Source organism: Pelodiscus sinensis, chromosome 7, assembly GCF_049634645.1.
Source record: "Pelodiscus sinensis isolate JC-2024 chromosome 7, ASM4963464v1, whole genome shotgun sequence".
NCBI classification, from domain to species: domain Eukaryota; kingdom Metazoa; phylum Chordata; order Testudines; family Trionychidae; genus Pelodiscus; species Pelodiscus sinensis.
This window is the reverse complement of record NC_134717.1, coordinates 60,768,477-60,786,735: the sequence shown is the minus strand read 5'-3', so window position 1 is coordinate 60,786,735 and position 18,259 is coordinate 60,768,477. Positions and strand designations below refer to the sequence as shown.

At 41.8% G+C, this 18,259-nt stretch overlaps 1 protein-coding gene across 2 annotated transcripts in view; it reads left to right on the top strand.

The window, feature by feature from the left end:
* The window catches only part of BARD1 (BRCA1 associated RING domain 1), a 159,353-nt gene that overhangs the window by 22,935 nt on the left and 118,159 nt on the right, over window positions 1-18,259 (top strand). For both annotated transcript variants that reach the window (XM_075933952.1, XM_075933951.1), the window contains exons 5-6: window positions 8,734-8,814; window positions 9,705-9,877. In XM_075933952.1, coding sequence (XP_075790067.1) covers window positions 8,734-8,814; window positions 9,705-9,877 — 254 coding nt within the window. The remainder of the gene's footprint in view (window positions 1-8,733; window positions 8,815-9,704; window positions 9,878-18,259) is intronic.

Genomic DNA, 18,259 nt, shown 5'->3' with positions numbered 1-18,259 from the left:
ATTCTAAGAAAAAAAGTAGTGTTACCTTGTGATTTTTCAGCAAGTGTTTTTATTTGTGTATATAGAGAGTGAACGTAACGCAAACAAAAAAGGGAACTGAATAATCTCTGTACCTGACTTCTCATGTAAGTTAGAGGCACGAACAAAAGTCCTTTGAAGTTGACCCTAGGTCTGGCTTTGTCTACACTTGCAGCATCCAGTACTTTAATGCGACATAGTACCAGTGTTGGGAGAGAGGTCTCTTGACGCTTTAGGAAAACCACTTATACAACGACTGCAGTCCTAGTCCTGGCAGCCTGTTTCATTGGCAAGTTACTGCACTGAAATTTGCTGCGCTTTAAGGGGTGATTTTTCTCTCCCCCCCCCCCCCCACCCCATTAAGAGAGTTTCAGTGCTAGTCACTTGCCAGTGTAGACAAGCCTAAGTTAGAGAGGTGAAATTAGAAAAACGTTGACTGTAATACACGTAAAGTAGCCTAGTCAGCGATTTCGGTTCTACAAGCAGAATGAGATTTTCTTGGTATTTCTGACATTGCTTCCTTGATTTCTTCATCCACCCGTGTTTGTCAAATTGCCATTTGTAATGGCAACAGTCTTGCAAAAAAAAAAAAATCAGAATTAGAACTAAATTCTCAGGGCCTTCATTAATTATAAAATCCATATTATTTTCATTAGCTTTTAGGCCCTAATACATTGCACTTAATGAAAGTTAATTGAGTTTCTCTTTTTTGGCTTTTAAAAGAGATAATTAACAATGTTATCAGGCATTAAAATTAAGTGTGTTGTGCGATTCCAAATCAATCGAAGCTGCAAGTGTGCGGGGCTCTTTCCCATTTTACTACTTCTACACTAATAATAAACATACTAAAAGCAAAATGGTTCTGAAAAAAAGGTTACAGAGTAGATGAGCTTCATGCTGAACTGCTTTCATAAATTAGAATGAATGTAGCTATTTGCCTAGTGAACTGAAATCATGTTTTTTATTACCCTACATACTCATTAAAGGTAAAATTTTCAAGTAGTTAAAGTGCAAAATGGGGCCTTTTTATACTTTTAAAATTATCGAGGCGGCTGGGGAAAGCCTCACTCCATCACAATCCTTCCGCATCTTAATTATCTAAATTATTTTATTACCAAACATTGGATCAGAGAACTACTGCCCTACATAAGTGGTGATTAAAACACAGAAACTTGCACCTTGTAGTTAACACAAGGTTTTAAATTTGGCCTGGAATTAGAGAATCCTCTAAACTTCCTGCATAAACTTACCTTCAAATAAGATTTTGTTTGTGTTTCTCCTGCAAGGCACAAGGCCACTGGGTAGGAGAGACTGTAGAGATGGTTCTCTATGCCAAAGCAGCACCAATATAAAGTCCAGCATGAGATGAGGACAACACAGGTAGGTGTTGGGAAGAGAATTTGAGCTTTCTGCTCTGAATGAATAGCAGCTAAGCACACAGCTGTCACACACAGACTCCGGGAGCAGGAAGCAATTTACTTGTATTTAGGTGACTTTATTTTGAGTGAAGGAACAGTGTGGGACAATATGTACTTGCTTTGGAAAAGATTATTTGGTGTCTATCCCCTCTCTATTCCAGGGATCCTCAATTTTTGTTTTAACTGAGTTTTATTTGCAGAACTTGACCTTTTATTTTCATGGTACTTGCATTTAGTGCTGTGAAGCCTGTTGGGTAACTCCGTCTGAGCCCTTCAGCTTTGTCATGTGTTGTATAGGGCTTCATTTCTGGAGAGATCCAGACACGTGAGGTATAAACCTCCTTCCACGGTGCTCCTGAGCCGAAGGTCCACACTCTAGGCTCTGTTGTAAAGGGACGGATTCCATTTCAACAAGTTCAGTTCACCAATCATCTGTATCATTACTGGGAAAAACTAGAGTGGTTAAGTTTTATGTACGTTTTATGTAATGAGCTTAAATACCTAAGCTGCATAAAGCTTTTTAATGCGGCAACAGTTAGATAAGATCAGAGTTTTTAAGAACTTTGGAAACTGATTGAAAAATCACATGAGTTGGCAGGGTAACTGAGAAGCAGGTGCGATACCTGCTACTCTCTTTAATTTGTTTGAAATTGACCAGATTTAAAGTTGATTATGTCCTTTTATAGCTAAGTGTTGTGATAATACTAAGCAGACCATTGCAGATAAGAATTTCCAGGCTCTTTCAAATGGAATTCACACCTGGTAGCTTAAATGTATTTCAAACAAATATAAAAGCTTCGTAACCACTAACAATATAGAATTTAGAAATACAAGAATGGGCCGTGATCATGGCAATTCCTAAATATCAGTGTGGAATGTAAAGCTGTTTCCAATTGTTGGGGTCAACACAATGTTCTACAAATACTGCCTTTCAGAGTGCTCAATTTCTGTGGCTGCTTATGAGATGGAAGCTTAACTCTTCTTAGATGTATCTATTACAAATATATGTGCTGAATCACAATGCTCATTACTCACTAAATGATCTGCTGGTGAGGAAATTAATTGTAAAGAAATCGGAACTGCGGAGCTGATTGTGAATGCTCAGACTGAAACTTTAAAGAACACAATTTCTCTAAATGCTCTAATTCTGTGTCATTCTCTTTCTCCACTTCAATGCAAGCTACAAGTAAGATGGGAGGAAGCAATATGAGCTGGGAGGGGTGGGGGTGGGAATGGGGTTTTTTTGGAACCATCTAGTAGTTTGCTCATTAGATCAAGATACTGGGTTCTTTTGTTTGACTTGCAGTACAGGCAGTCCCCGACTTACGCGGATCCGACTTATGTCGGATCCGCAGTTACGAACGGGGCTCGCCCCGGAGGACACGGACTGCGGGACCTCGCGGTCCTGCCGCCCGTGTACTCCGGGGCTTTCTCCGCGTCTCCCTGGTCTGCAGACCAGGAAGCCGTGGAGCAAAGCCGCGGAGGGGCTCAGGCAGCGGGGCAGCCCAGGCGCGCCTGGGCTGCCTCGCTGCCCGAGCCCTCCCGCAGCTTTGCAAAGCCTCGGGGGAAGCCTGCAGCGGGACAGCCCAGACGCCCCGCGGCTGTCCCACTGCTGGCGTCCTCAGAGGCTTTGCTCCCCGTCTCCCTGGTCTGCTGGTCTCCAGCAGACCAGGGAGACGGGGAGCAAAGCCACAGAGGACCCAGGCGGCGGGACCGCGGTGCGTCTTGTCCGCCTCCCGCGTCTTCCTGGTCTGCTGGGGTGGGGGGGTGCAGCTAGTACGCCCCTCCCCAGCAGACTAGGCTTTTCTCCGGACGCCTGTGGCAGAGCAGTTGGGGCGCTGTTGGTTGGTCCCGCAGCGCCGCTCTGGGCGCTACTGGACCAACCCACCAGCACCCCAGCTGCTCTGCCCCAGGCATCCCCAAGTCAGCTGCTGCTGAAACTGACGAGCACTGATTACAGGAAGCCGGAGGCAGAGTTGCTCTGCCCCGGGCTTCCTAGAATCAGCTGCTGATCAGTTTCAGCAGCAGCTGACTTGGGGACACTTGGGGTTCTTAAGTTGATTCTGTATGTAAGTCGGAACTGGCGGTCAGTTTCAGCAGCGGCTGAATCTGGACGCCAGTTCCGACTTACATACAGATTCAACTTAAGAACAAACCTACAGTCCCTATCTTGTACGTAACCTGGGGACTGCCTGTATAGTAAAATCACCTGGAACTTAGAAAGTAGAAGAGCAGGAATAGAATTCTGTGGACCTATCCCCTTGTCTTGGCTTCGGTCTTGTTCACATTATATTCTAATGCTCATGGTACTTACTTTTTCCTTCCTGGAACTTAATACCGCCTTGCGCTCACTGGTCATTATAAGGAAGCTGCAAAATATCTTGATTTAATAGAAGTAGGAAAGGGGGAAATATAAAATTAACGAAAGGGATGCTGGCTGCTTTCCTTAACCATCTGTGTGTACTAGCATTTGATACAATTGACACTAGGACTAGAAAAAATCCCCGTGCCCATGCCAAATGGGAAGGCTTTCTGGGCAAGTGCCACTAGCATCTGCAGAATCTAAGGTTTTGTTGAGGGGAAAAAACGGGTAAGGGTGGGGATGATGGCTGTGAAAATACCCAGCTCCATGTAAAGCATTGCAATGCTGTCATCTAGCTCTGTGGACAGGTGGCTCTTGTATCTTTCATTCTGCTGTGCCGCTTGGAGCTTTCCCAACCTACAGCAGACTGAAGACTAACCAGCTCCATATAATTGTTCACTGCTGCTATTCACAACCTTGATAATCAGCTTAAAATGGCTTGGTGGGTCTCCAGCAGATAATTGGCGCCCGCCCCATATCTCGTGCTGGTTTTCTTTCTGTTCACAAGCTAGTTATTTTCTCGGGGCACTATTCACTCATTAACAGTAGCCCCTATTAATTTACCATATCAACTTTAACTAGCTAACCTCTTTACCTGTCTTAAACATATGCCCATCCCACGGCATTCTCCCAAGTAAGAGAATCCCAAGTCTTTCCAATAAATCTGTTGGGCAGAATCCTGAACTCTAAATTAACCAAAGTCATAGAAGTCCAATTTACATAGAATTACTCATAAGTCAGCAAAAGGTGAGAGACTGAATTAGTCCAAACTAAAACTGTTGTTCATGTTACCCAAAGATTATTAAGATCATAACTAGTAAGCAAAAGGAGAATGGAATTAAAAATCAGTGGCCCAAAATTGGTGGTTGGAAACAAGGCTAATTAGCGAACAAACTAACAAGGGTATGGGCTATTCTGACCACTTTCTCCTCGGTGTTTTGGAAAGACTCCTGGGGGATCTAATGCTGAGAGATGGTAGATATGTAAAGAGTAAGCTTTATAATCATCATTGCTGTTACTCCCAACTTCTGGTGGGACCCGAGAATTCATCATGACACCGTTGTCCTGTTCCTGAGAGATGTCCTGATTTGACTAGGAAAGGACCCAGAGGACATTCTGACTTCCATGGGCTTTGGCTAAAGCCTGAGCATCATCTAGAATAGGGTTTCTCAACCTTTTTTCTATAAAGTTCCCTTTAAAAAAAAATTGTAAGTACCCCCAGTATCTACACTTTTCAGATGCACATAATTTTTTCTACCATTGCAACACATTTTTTTAAACAACTTATTTGTAGCCGGGTGAGCGATGAAATTTTTGGGGTGTAAAAAGTACAAAAATAATAAAATACTGTAAAACTTAAAAAATTCAGTTTTCACCAAATTTCAGTGGTGTCGATGTACCCCCAGACTTCTATCGAGTACCCCTAAGGATACTCGTACCACTGGTTAAAAAACACTGATCTAGAACATGAGATGTGGGCTCTTGTCAGCCTCGCCCTTCAGTGAGGTGTCCCCACCTTTGCCATCTCCTTTTCCATTCTCTTTTGTTTAAGTCTGGCTAAGCCATCCAGGAACGAGATTCCCCCACACTGCTGTGAGCCCACAACCAGAGGGGCAGCTCAGAGTAACGTCTCCAGAAGCTCGTACAATTTTGCCAGGTCTCTGGATGGCTAGTAACACTTGTGCTGTGCCTGTTTCTCCACAGCAGGGTTGCAGTTACACGTGAGCACCATAGGAACTGTGTTTTTTGTCTTCACTACTCTTTTCTGTGCCCTTTTATGGCTTTTTTGTCTAAAGGAAGCAGTATTGGATTTCAGCGACATCAGCTTCAGCCCATCTCAGCTAACTTTTTTGTCTCTTTTCCCCCAGATAACGATCCCCATTTGCTACCATATTCTAGCTACAAGAGTGCCATACAAAGTTTTCCATATTAAGAGAGAGACCTGTATGCAACTACAAGGAATAAGAAATATTGTTAAAATGAAATTCCTAATATTTTACAGTTCAGTTGCCTTATCTGTTTTTTTTTCTACATCTTTCATGAAAGATTGTTAAGGATCGATTGGTGGTTAGTGCTGTGTGACAAAGCAGATGAGTTGGCTTTGTTTAAAGCCCCAACCCAGATTTAAATGTTTAATGTTGAGTATAGACAAGGTCATGTTAACACTTTTGACTCTTTGGGCCCCTTTTTCCATTAAGCTTAGCATAAGTAGCCTTTGCTAGTGGAAGCTCAGAATAGGCACAAAATATTTTAGTGATTTCATACCTCTGCAAATATTATGTGGTGGAGGGATTGATGACTTCTTGTAGTGTTCCCGAAACATTACAGAATCAAGGAAATAATTTTCTATCTGACCATAAGAAATGTAGCTTTTAAATAAAAAAAAAAAAGCCAAAGCAAGTTCTTGGTGCCCTTTAGCTGAGTACCAAATGGGTATGCTTGAAACAAGAGCTATGTATAGATAGGAGTCTTTTTTGTTTTCTTTGCTGCAGGTGAAAACTCAAAAAAAAATTGAATGATCTGTAATCTTCCTGATTGCTTCCAAATGGAGATGGGCAATATAAGGACTCCGATCCTCAAATGGGACTCGGTTTTGCCAGGTGCTGAGAACTCTGGCCCTGACCCAGCAAAATGTTTAAGTCACTAGCCTACACTTTAGCATGAGAATGGTCAGTTGAAGTCAATGCTTAAAGTTATTTATGTTTCTGATTGTATTGTTGGGGCACTGTTCGGTGCTTGGAACCTAGCAAGATCGGGTCCCTAGTGTATACAGATTAAGATCTGTCCTGCATATATTTTTCCTTGTGTGTTTCTTGTTCAGCGAGTATTCACTGTCAGTAGTTGAATGCAGTTTAAGAACCTCTTAAGTTCAGAGTGTAGAAGACATAACGTCCCCAGGTCTAGTAACGTGCCCTGCGGCTGTAAATTTAAACTTTAATTTCTGGCTATATTTTCTCTGTCAGTCTCTAGGCCACAAACCGCTTTCTTAATGCATCACTTCTAATCCTGATTGACAGTAGCCGTTCAGTCATTGTGCATGTGTGTAATCAAAAAGAAAGCCCTCATCCCCTCCACTTTTATTGTGAATTGCAAGTGGTAAAAAGAGAAGTTCCATTTACAGCCTAGGTAACAAAATGGATTTTTTCTCATTTCCAGGGGAAAAAAATCCCACTCAGTTCTATTGTAAACAGAGAAATATAGCTTTCTAGTTTTACTCTAACCGTTTTTCATTCTGTGCATGTAGACAGTACTTCTCGTTGTCCACAGCAGCAAAATTTTACAGTAATGAAACGAACATTTTATAGATTTGTAATATTAGTGTTTGCATTTGGAGCTGTTAACATCAGGGATGTATGAGAGTAGTCAATTAGTCGACTACCTGATCAGCCTATATCAGAGACCATGGAGGGGAGGGGAGAAGCAGGAGCTGGTGCTGGGGGGGAATTGGCTTTTAAGGAAATGTAGGAGGAGCCGGGCGGGCAGGCAGCTCAGCTCGTGCCGGGTTGGGGACCAAACCCCGCTGCAGTTCTACAATTTAAAACACAGTAGGAGCCGAAGTGGGTAGGCTGCCCAGGGACTGAGCTGGTCTGTTTTCCCCTATTGAGTAGTGGATAAAAATGTGTTTGACTACTCGATTACTAAAATAACCTAATTTTAACATCCTTAGTTAACACACCTAATGTCCACCCCAGATTTGAATTATTTGCTAGGTGTGTGAACTGCTTTAAGGGAACACTGCAAAAATTTCAACTGCTCTTCACCATGTTTGCAAATTTAGTCATTTTTAAAAAGCTCAGCTATCACTTACCACCTGTAATTCTGTTTGTCCATGAAGAAAGCTCTGTAGCACTCATCACTGCGTGCAGTGCCTGTGACTATTTTGTTTTTGTATATGGTTTCCACTTGAGTTTCTTTCCTGGAGACCAAAAAAGATTCTAACTAGAACAGCGTATTCTTCAATTACTGTAAAATGTAGCATTTTGCTGGGGGCGTCGAGGTTGTGATTCTTGTATGGAACATATCAAAGTGGTTTTTTTTAATATACATTCAGCTGACTGATATCAAACTAGAGTTTTTCCAGCATTTTCTGTGACTGTTGAGTTTATATTTCGTTTATCAGTTGCTGATTATTTTTCTGCTGAACAGAATTCAGCGTTTTGGGATTAGGGTTAATGCTAGTCTACATTGTCTCAGAAACATTCCTTGGTATCATAGAACAGGCTTTGATGCTCACCTTCATTTAGTTGAATGTTATCCTCAATTCTGGGGCTCATATTTGTTGTTTGTAAAGAAAGAGATGAATTCTAAGTTGTGTTCTGTGGTAGCAGGCTAATGGTCAAGATTTCTTTCAGGTAATATATCTGATGGCATGAGAACTACATGCAATGCATCATGATTCAGGTATTAACTTCTTCCTCTGCTTTTTGTCGAGAGAGCTGCTTATTTTTAATCTTTTTGGATTCCCATGCCTTGCTTTCAGTAGACCTGCATTGGAAATACATGTGCATTTTTCGAGCTAGTTGTTTAGATTAATATGACACTTTTTTTTTTTTTTTTTTTTTTTTTTTGGTTTGAAGGACCTATAATTTTTGGGTAGGTGTGCTTGGTCTTAATCCTTGTAGTCCGTAGCCAGTAGGTGTAGTCTGCCCACGGTTGTTCAGTTGTGTTATGAATTATTTATAAAGTGTCAAATATGCCCTATTCGGTCTGCTCGTGGCTTAAATAAAGGTTTTAGGTGTTTCTCTCTAAACTGTACTAGTAAATGGTGTCATTTTCCAAAACCGAGTAAAACAGGTTGACTAAATGAGAGTCTTGAGTCAGCTGCAGTCAAAATGACGCAGCTTATAATTGTTGTCTCCCATTTATTTTTCTTTGATCTATCCTTTTAAAGATGCTTAGCTGTGATTTTTTTCTTCCCCCCCCCCCCGCCCCCAGGGTGATGTATCAGCTGTTGAAGATTTACTGAAAAATGGAGCTGACCCCAATGTTAAAGACCATGCTGGATGGACGCCATTGGTGAGTATCAACATTTTTTGATATTTTAATTTTTGTCCATTGTTCTTCCTCACCTCCATTTTTTTATAGTGTATTCTTTCCCTCCCCATCTTTATTGTATTCTAAACATAAAGAAGACAATTGAGGATTACCTGTTGTGTTCCCTCCCTCTGGGGCAACTGGTATTGACCACTGTCAGCAGACAGGATACTGGGCTAGATGGACTGTTGTTTTGACCCAGTATGGCCATTCTTACGTGAGAAATAGCATTCCTTATGACAATGGGGAATGCTCTTCCTTTAGAATCATTTCACCTCTCATCAAGTGTCAGTATTCTCTGCCACTTTTACTGTCATGTTCAGACAGTGTTCACAAATCATGTGTGTGGAAAATGATCTCTCTTCAGGTTACTGTGCAAGCGCAGTTTCTTGTACATCCTATAAACCGTTATTGCCAGTAGACCTGTGGGGTGCACGTTAGGTATTGAGATTTGAACTTTGGTTTCTAACAGGTATCTCTTCGATATATTTTTGTATGGTTGCATGCTTGAATATCATTAAAAATGATAGGGAGTGAATGCTAGTCCCTTTTTCTCCACTGCCTTTTTCTCCCTAAGATTGTTTGACCCTAATAGATAATGTGGAAACATTCCTTTATAGTCTTATTTGCATACTAGGTGCTCTCTGTTAAGTTCCACTATACTCTGTCACTGCCATGATTGAAAAGAGAATTACTCCTGATGGCCTTTGTATTTTCAAAATTGAATAGTGTCTTCAAATCAAACTGCCTGTTTTTGCGATGCTATGAAAGTAAATGCATTAACTGTTGGTGACATCCTTTGACTAAAAGTGAGGGCTTTCATTAGACATGTGTCTCTTTCCCATGTGCTTCTTGTCAACATCCCCAACTAGCACGAGGCTTGTAATCATGGGCACAAGAAGGTGGTGGACCTGTTGCTACAGCACAGGGCTTTGGTGAACACTACGGGCTATCAGAATGACTCACCACTTCATGATGCTGCCAAGAATGGACACGTGAACATTGTTGAGCTGTTGCTTTTACATGGAGCCTCCCGGGATGCAGTGTGAGTAGAAGTGTAATGTTGTTTCTTTAATTGACTTCTATATTTCCAAATTGATGTTGCTGGTGCAAGGCCAAGATGGAACATGGAGAAAATATAACTAAAACTCTTAATACATCAGGTTTACTCCGTGGGAATTTTTTTACATTCAATTACATACTGCCTTTACCTTCCCCTTTCTAACTTGGATGATCTTTTTTGCTTAGGCTTCAGGATTGTCCTAAGCCAGGTTAGGCAATAAGAGGTCTGGGGACCAAAGTAGAGTTGCCGATGGCAGTTGCTTTGTTTACTCAAGTGTCCACTGGTATGGCTGCTCGAAGCTCCCATTGGCTGTGGTTTGCCATTCCTGGCCAATGGGAGCTATGAGAATCGGTAGGCCAGCCCATGCTGTTTCCTGCAGCTCCCATTGGCTGGGAGCAGCCAATGGGAGTTACGGGTGGCTGTATCTGCAGATAAATAATACATCTGGCTACCTGCCAGGGGCAAATTGTATCCGGCCCACAAGCCCACTTATCGTTTGCCCCCGTCCTAAGCTTTTCTTTATGAAGTTTGGAACAAATCACAAAGTTTAGGCTTTTTTTTGGAAAAAAAATAGAGTAAAAAGAATAATTTGAGTCCACTATAAAAATTATTGATATTTTTTTAAAGTTACTTCCATTTTAGCTCTGTATATTTCTGGTAAGTTTGCTCTATTGAGAGACATGTGGCAAATGTCTGGAGATGTAAAGTGACTGATACATATTTGAGTCAGTAAGAATTATTCATGGGTTTATTTTTCTGAATGTCCTATCAACTGAATGAGATGCAAGGTTGATCGTGAGATGATGTGGTGCGGCAGCAGCATTGCTATTTGTATCAGCTGCTACTGTATACAATCTATAATCTGGTACCATGCATGTTGTCAGTAAATGGCATGTGCACATTACAAGCCTGTAGAATGTAGCCTTTTCATATCTCATTAAACCAGGAAAAAAAAAAGAAATCCTATCCTTGATCCTGGTAGCACATTTGAGGAAAAAAACAGGAAGCAACTATCGTTAGATGTTGGCTTTCCAAGACATAATGCTCACCAGTTGGATATTGGTGAATGCCTCCATGGTTTTTACAGCTCTCCTGGGCTTCTGAAAGTAATGCACAAGCAATCACATTTGGTATAATCCTTTTTGGTAGGAGCCAAAAGACTGTCAAAATTGCACAGTAGAACCTGAAATTAATACCAGATTTTTCAGGTATCTCTTATTAGCCCACCATTTCTACTCGATTTGCTATCAGAAAATCAAATGGTGCTGTGAGAACTTTTTTGTTACCCACACTGGCAAGTTTGTGACCACCTTTAGTCAAAGTGTCTGCAAGAAAATAGATTGAAATCCAGCTCTATTCATGAGAATGTGAACTGACATGGCATAGGGTAATGGGGATATAATCAGTAGTCTATTATTTATTGTCACAACAATGGTTTTTAAAACAGTGGGCCGTGTGATATCCAATACTGCATCCCCTCTAAAATCAATATGTTTTAGGAGATTGGCTCTAGGTAGTATCATCATACTACCATTAGTGGAATCTTTAGGAACAGGAAAAGGGCTCCATTTGAATCTTTTAAATGGGCAGTGTTTGACAGGGATGGGGGGTGCACTATGATTCAGTATTTCCAGGATATACAAATTCATTTATAGCTACTTAAGTGGTTTTACAAATAGGTACCTAGCAATTATTTTTAAACATACCTTTCCAAAGCGAGTGATGTCTGAGAATAATGACAATGCTAGATAATTCTCACACAATAATTGCTGCAGTAATTAATTTCAAACTTTAATAAAGTAATTTCAAACTTTATTAAAATCCTCTGGGTACAAATTTAGCATGCTTTGTATTTCATCTCTTGCTAATGGACGTGCAAGTACCTTGGCAAGTGTTTAGCGTTTTAAGTAAGTGACACAAAAAAGGATTAGTTTTTCTCATCTTATATAGTCCTCCTGTATCTGGTACTGAATAGGGAGGGTAAGGACTAGTCGACTCTCCGATAAGCTTATCAGATAATCGACAGGATAGTCAACTTGTCGCACCCTCAGCCCCTTTCTACCTCTATCAGATAGAGGCGGGAAGAGGAGGGTACTTGAAAGTTGCAGCGCCGCAGGGAGCCCGTTATCCCGGGCTCGGTGCGGCACTGCCACTCTGAAATGCTCCAGCGCGAGATCAGCTGGGGACTGATCACAGCGGCAGTGCCACTTGGAGCCCAGGATCAGATCCCGGGTTGCATGCGGTGCACCAGCTTTGAAATGTACAAGAGTCCCCAGCTGGGGCTCTTGTGCATTGCAAAGAGGAAGCGCTGTATGGAGCCTGGGGCCCGTGTGGGACTCTGAATCCCCCACTGACCCCAGGTTCCATGTGGCATTCCAACTTTGAAATGCATTAGAGCCCCAGCTGGGGCTCTTGTACAGTTCAAAGGCGGAACGCGGACGTGCCTATCGAGTAGTCAATGGTAATTCCATCGACTACTCGACTAGTAAATTTATTGCTAGTTAATATCCCTAGTACTGAAATACTATTGTATGACTCACTACTGTAGTAGCTGCAGAATTACATTTCTTCCCATTTAGGAAAAGCAATTTGTCCTCTCACTCCAGTAGATTAAATCATTCTGATGTTGTAGCATATAGAAGTATGCCATCCCTTTCTGTACTGTCAGGAGTAAGACTTCAGTATAATAGCACAATGTAAAAACTAGGTATTTGTCACTCGTAAATCACTAAGTGTCAGGTGGCATCCGCTCCTGGGGCACCAGGCCCCCAAGTCACTGGCCCTGTGAGCTGCCAGCCTCCAGATCAGCTCTACTACTAGATGCTCTCAACCTCTGCTGCTAGGGACTCTGGCTAGGTCTATACTGCATCCCTCTGTCGACAGAGGGATGCAAATCAAGCACGTGGAAATTGCTAATGAAGCAGGGATTTAAATATCCCGTGCTTCATTAGCATAAACATGGCTGCCGCTTTTTTTGAAATGGAGGTTTTTCGGAAATAGATGCGGATCTGTCGAAAATAAACCCTTTTTCGACAGATCCTGTATTCCTGAAAAAATGAGGTTTACAGGATCTGTCGAAAAAGGGTTTATTTTTGGCAGATCTGTGTCTAGACTGCCGTTTTTTGAAAGCTCTGTTTCGGGGGAGAAAAGCGGCAGCCATGTTTATGCTAATGAAGCATGGATATTTAAATCCCTGCTTCATTAGCAATTTTGACGTGCCTAATCTACATCTCTCTGTCGACAGAGAGGTGTAGTCTAGACACAGCCTCTATGGTCCTGTGGATCAGAGTTTCCCAGGTGAGAGAGGTTCAGTCTGTATTAAAATATAGTAATTTTAGGTATATCATATCTTATTGCAGTGCCTAGAAGTCCCAAGTGAGATAAAATGCATTGGGTTAAATGCTGTACATTTATATGGGAAGACCTGAAAACTTATGCTTTGTCTACTCTGTATGTTCAGATAGTAGAGGAAGGAGTTCCTTTTATCCCCAATTGACAGATGGGCTGTGTCCACACTCAGGGGTTCTTTCGAAAAAAGTAGCCTTTTTTCGAAAGAACTTCCCCTGCATCCAGACTCAAGCCGCGTTCTTTCGAAATTATTTCGAAAGTACGCGGCTTTTCTTTCGATGGCGGTAAACCTCGTTTCACGAGGAAGAACGCCTTCCTTCGAAAGTTCTTCTTTCGAAGGAAGGCGTTCTTCAATGTAAAGAGGCTGTCTTCGAAAGAGAGCATCCAGACTCGCTGGGTGCTCTCTTTCGAAAAAGCGGATTTCCGCTATCGAAAGATCCGCCTGCAGTCTAGACGCGATCTTTCGAAAGAGGCTCTTTCGAAAGATGCTTTCGAAAGAGGCTCTTTCGAAAGAAGCCTGCAGTCTAGACACACCCATGGAGAACCAAGGCAGAGACTTGCTGAAAGTCTCATGGGAAGCCTGCGGCCATGCCAAGAACTACGCTGTGCACACACTGTTCATCTATGAAGTATCTTTGCCTTTCAGACACCTTTAAACAGACCTCTAATATACCATACAAGTACATTTCACTTCTAGCGTCTCACCTCAAGGATACGGTCAGATTTTTATCTGTACAATTTAATATAGGAAATAGCTTTACTATCAAAGGAAGCATGTGTACATATTTTATAGGCTGAGAAATCAGCTCAGAATTGTTTTTATTTTCCAGAAGACATGGGATTTCAGTTTTTCTTGGCAGTACTTTTTGGAAATCTGCAAGATTAACTCGTTAGGACATTTTCTTTGCTGTTCAATTTTTTTTCTGACGAATAAAGGTTGCAAACTGCAAATGGAAAATATTATATGGACCAGTGGACCTATTAATTGCCCGGCTGGTCTAGTTAATATTTTTAAAGTTAATCTTCTACACATTTATATTTTCATGTGCTTGTTTTTTTGAGTGCTGTCTTTTTTCCCCCCTTGCTTCAGAGCAAGCCAAGTGACTTGAAAAATTAGATCTATGCAATTGCAATTTCACAGTTGTTCATAAATGCTTTCACTCAAATGGGCCATCTTGCAAGTTCTTCATGGACAATAAGTTTAGCATTAATACAAATTGTTTTGTTGCCTTATTTTTTTAGGTGTGTTTTAGCCTTCATTCTCAGTGGCCACCAGTTTGAGTCTGAACAGTCCCAGACAAATGGGGTTGTTTATTTAGAGGTAGCTGTGCCTCTAGGTGCAGATATGAGCAGGACTTGGGTATACATTGCTCCACCCCATGAATATCCTGCCTCAGATGATACTTTGACACAATTCCTTCCTTGTTTTCCCCTTCCTTGAGTGCTGCTGGAGGTCTGTATTCATTCGCCTGTTGTCCTAAACCATCAGCAAATCATAACCCTTCTCCCAGCGCAAATTAGTGTTGGCTAGTGCATTGGGGAGCAGAATCAAGGCTCTACCCATTCTCTGTCCACCTACCCCCTGGGGAAGTAAGCAGATATCTCTAGTGGGTCAGAATTAAGATGGCCTGGAGCTCTAACTTGGTTTTCTCATTTTCAGAAGGTTGAGTTTTGCTGAATTCTATTTTCTAGAAAGGCATGAGATGCCATTGGACAATCTTTATTTTTTTTGCCAGTGAATAATGTCATTCAGCACAATTTCATAGAAGGTAGTTCTTGTAATCCTGCCTCACCCCCAAAAAGACACAAAATGGGTTTATTTTACAAGTCCAGTTGATAAAAGCGGCTGTGTTATTATGGTGTCATTGGATTTCTCCTGGGCTTTACTTTAAACACATTAAATGGATTAAAAACTGGGTTACTAACATGTCAAAATGGGGAGATGGCAATGAGGAGAGCTGTTTCCTGCAGGTTCCCCCCAAGAATTAGTTCTTGGTCCAACTCTTAAATATTTTGATTAGTGATCTGGACAATTATATATAATAATTGCTGGAGAGTTTGCAGATGAGACAAATATCGGTGGGGCAGATTACAGTTGTGGGGCAATCTGACTCCAGTGGCTAAATTGTTGGGATTGTGACTGTTTTAATGCAGTCTAATCAAGGTTATAGATCTGGTAATCAAGAACACAGGTTATCTTCAGGATGAGAGACTGCCTATGAAGATAGTAATTTAGAGGGATTTAGGACTCATCATACAAAATTAACTCAATCAGGGTATGTCTACACTACCCTCCTAGTTCGAACTAGGAGGGTAATGTATGCATACCGCACTTGCTAATGAAGCCCGGGATTTGAATTTCCCGGGCTTCATTAGCATAAGCGGGGAGCCGCCATTTTTAAATCCCCGCTGCTTCGAACCCCGTGTAGCGCGGCTACACGGGGCTCGAACTAGGTAGTTCGGACTAGGGTGCCTATTCCGAACTACCGGTACACCTCGTTTCACGAGGAGTACCGGTAGTTCGGAATAGGACCCTAGTCCGAACTACCTAGTTCGAGCCCCGTGTAGCCGCGCTACACGGGGTTCGAAGCAGCGGGGATTTAAAAATGGCGGCTCCCCGCTTATGCTAATGAAGCCCGGGAAATTCAAATCCCGGGCTTCATTAGCAAGTGCGGTATGCATACATTACCCCGCTAGTTCGAACTAGCGGGGTAGTGTAGACATACCCTCAGTGCAGTACTGAGATCAAAAGATCAAATGGAAAGAAAACCCAGAATATTTTCCTCAGAAGCATGAGATTGACCTAAACTGGCGGTGGGACACTGGCTGAGTGGACCTTCTGAGAGGTAATACAGAAAATCTTTTCTAGATGCCTGGCTGGTATGTCTTGCTCCCATGATAGAAGGGTTTTTCCTCGGGGGGCGGGGCAGTCCACCACCTTCTGTAAATAAATTGTGGTTTGCCTGCAGGAATCATCTGCACATAATCTCATCTCATAATTTCCTGGTTTTCCAGAGGTTATGGTCTTTGGCACACAGAACAAAACCTACAGCCCATGTTTGTTCAATTTTACAGTTGCTCAATTAAAATAAAAATATGTATCCCAAAATATTCAAGATGTGTAACAAGGCCCAGTTGTGCAAACCAGAGTTCTTGCATTTCCTAGCATTGTGCTTCAACATTGTGGGTATGTCTAGGCCACATCCCTCTGTTGCTAGAGGGATATAAATTAGACATACCGAAATTGCTAATGAAGTGGGGATTTAAATATCCTGTGCTTCATTTGAATAAAAATGGCCACCGCCTTTTGCCGACGCGGCGATTTTCCAGCAAAAAGCGGCAGTCTAGACGGGGATCGGTCGACAAGGAAAGCCTTTTCCAACCGATTCCTTATGCCTCGTGCAACGCGGTTTACAGGATCAGTCAGAGAAGGCTTTCCTTGTCGACCGATCCCTGTTTAGACTGCCGCTTTTTGCCGGCAAATTGCTGCGTTGGCAAAAAGCGGCTGCCATGTTCGTTCTATTTAAATCCTTGCTTCAATAGCAATTTCAGTAGGTCTAGTTTACATCCCTCTGGCGACAGAGGGCTGTAGTCGAGACTTAACCTGTGTGAACATCCCTTATTTTTTGTCTCCTTGCAATACCAAGATGGTGTAGAGTATGCACTGGTAAAAGGTCAACTTGAAATGTTCTTTGAAACAAAAAATTCCTAATGGTCATAAAACTCCAATTTAATACAAGGGGAAGACTGAACCAGTGTAAATAAAAACACTGTTCAATAAGGCATAGAGTTGTTCTTTCATATAATTGCCAAGATCTAGGTTGAAGCTTTTGGGATTTTTTTGTCACAATTAATGACCTCACTATCACTCTATAAAATAAAAAAGCAAACGAACTGGCATGAAATGTAACATTTTTAAAAACTAGGTTCAGCCATCTGGTGGAAAAAATTATTTTAATGCATATGCCAATATGAATTTCTCTTTTGGACCTGTTTGAAGGAGCCATCTTACAGCAGCTTGATTTAAATATGGCCTTAATTTAAAGAGAGGTCAAAGCCTACTCTGGTCAGGCATGACAAAGCAGGAAAGGCATGGTAGTATTTAATGGGCTGCAACTCCCAGGACTGGACTAAGATGTAACCAACTATCTTTTAATCTGTAGCATTTGTATTATGCCCGCTCCCTGCACATTAGAAATAGTGGTGCTAGGGCGCCAGTATTGTGAAATTGAGATGTCTTAGTAAAAACCCATCCAGAATCTTTGACCAGAGATTCTGTCTGTTGTACTAAAGAGCAGTGGGGAAAAGAAGAGGCGCATTTAGGCTAGAATGATCATTCAGCTTGGATTTAATTGTTTTGCTTTGGTTAAGACTAATAATACAAGAATCTTGCTGTTTTTGCTAAATCACGTAACTGTGCTGGGAGATTTTTTTACCTATGGACTAAAATCTGATTTTTCAACTAAATACAAGCTTTATGCCGCAGCGTATGGCTATCCTGAAAAGATAATGCTACCATGACACAGCAGTTTTTTGACCTCCTTAGATCTTCTTTTTGTATTACTCCTTATTCTGAAATATGCATTATCCAAGTTACTTCACACTCAGGGCGTTATTCCCATCATGAGCTGCGTTTCCTTTTAAGATCTAGTGCCATGGAAGGTAGAAGGAAGAGGAATGGCTATAGTAGACGAAGCAGGTATAGTGCCCCCAGGAGTGAGACTGTGCTTGCTAACACTAGTTATTATACCTATTCTGTAGCTGCAGGCTTTCCTCCTCTAACCACTGGGGAGGAGACAGAAGTCATAGCCACTCTCAGACAAACTCACCGTTCGCCACAGGTACAACTACCCAAATTATGGCTGGTGAATTATGTGGGATGTAGGAGGTTACCAGCATGCCTTACAACCATAATCTCTCCTTATGTGGGCACATTTGTTAGGTCTCATACAATAGCAAAGAGAATAAGGGAGACCGCAAACTGTGAGTTGATGCTTATAATAGAAAGTATCTGAG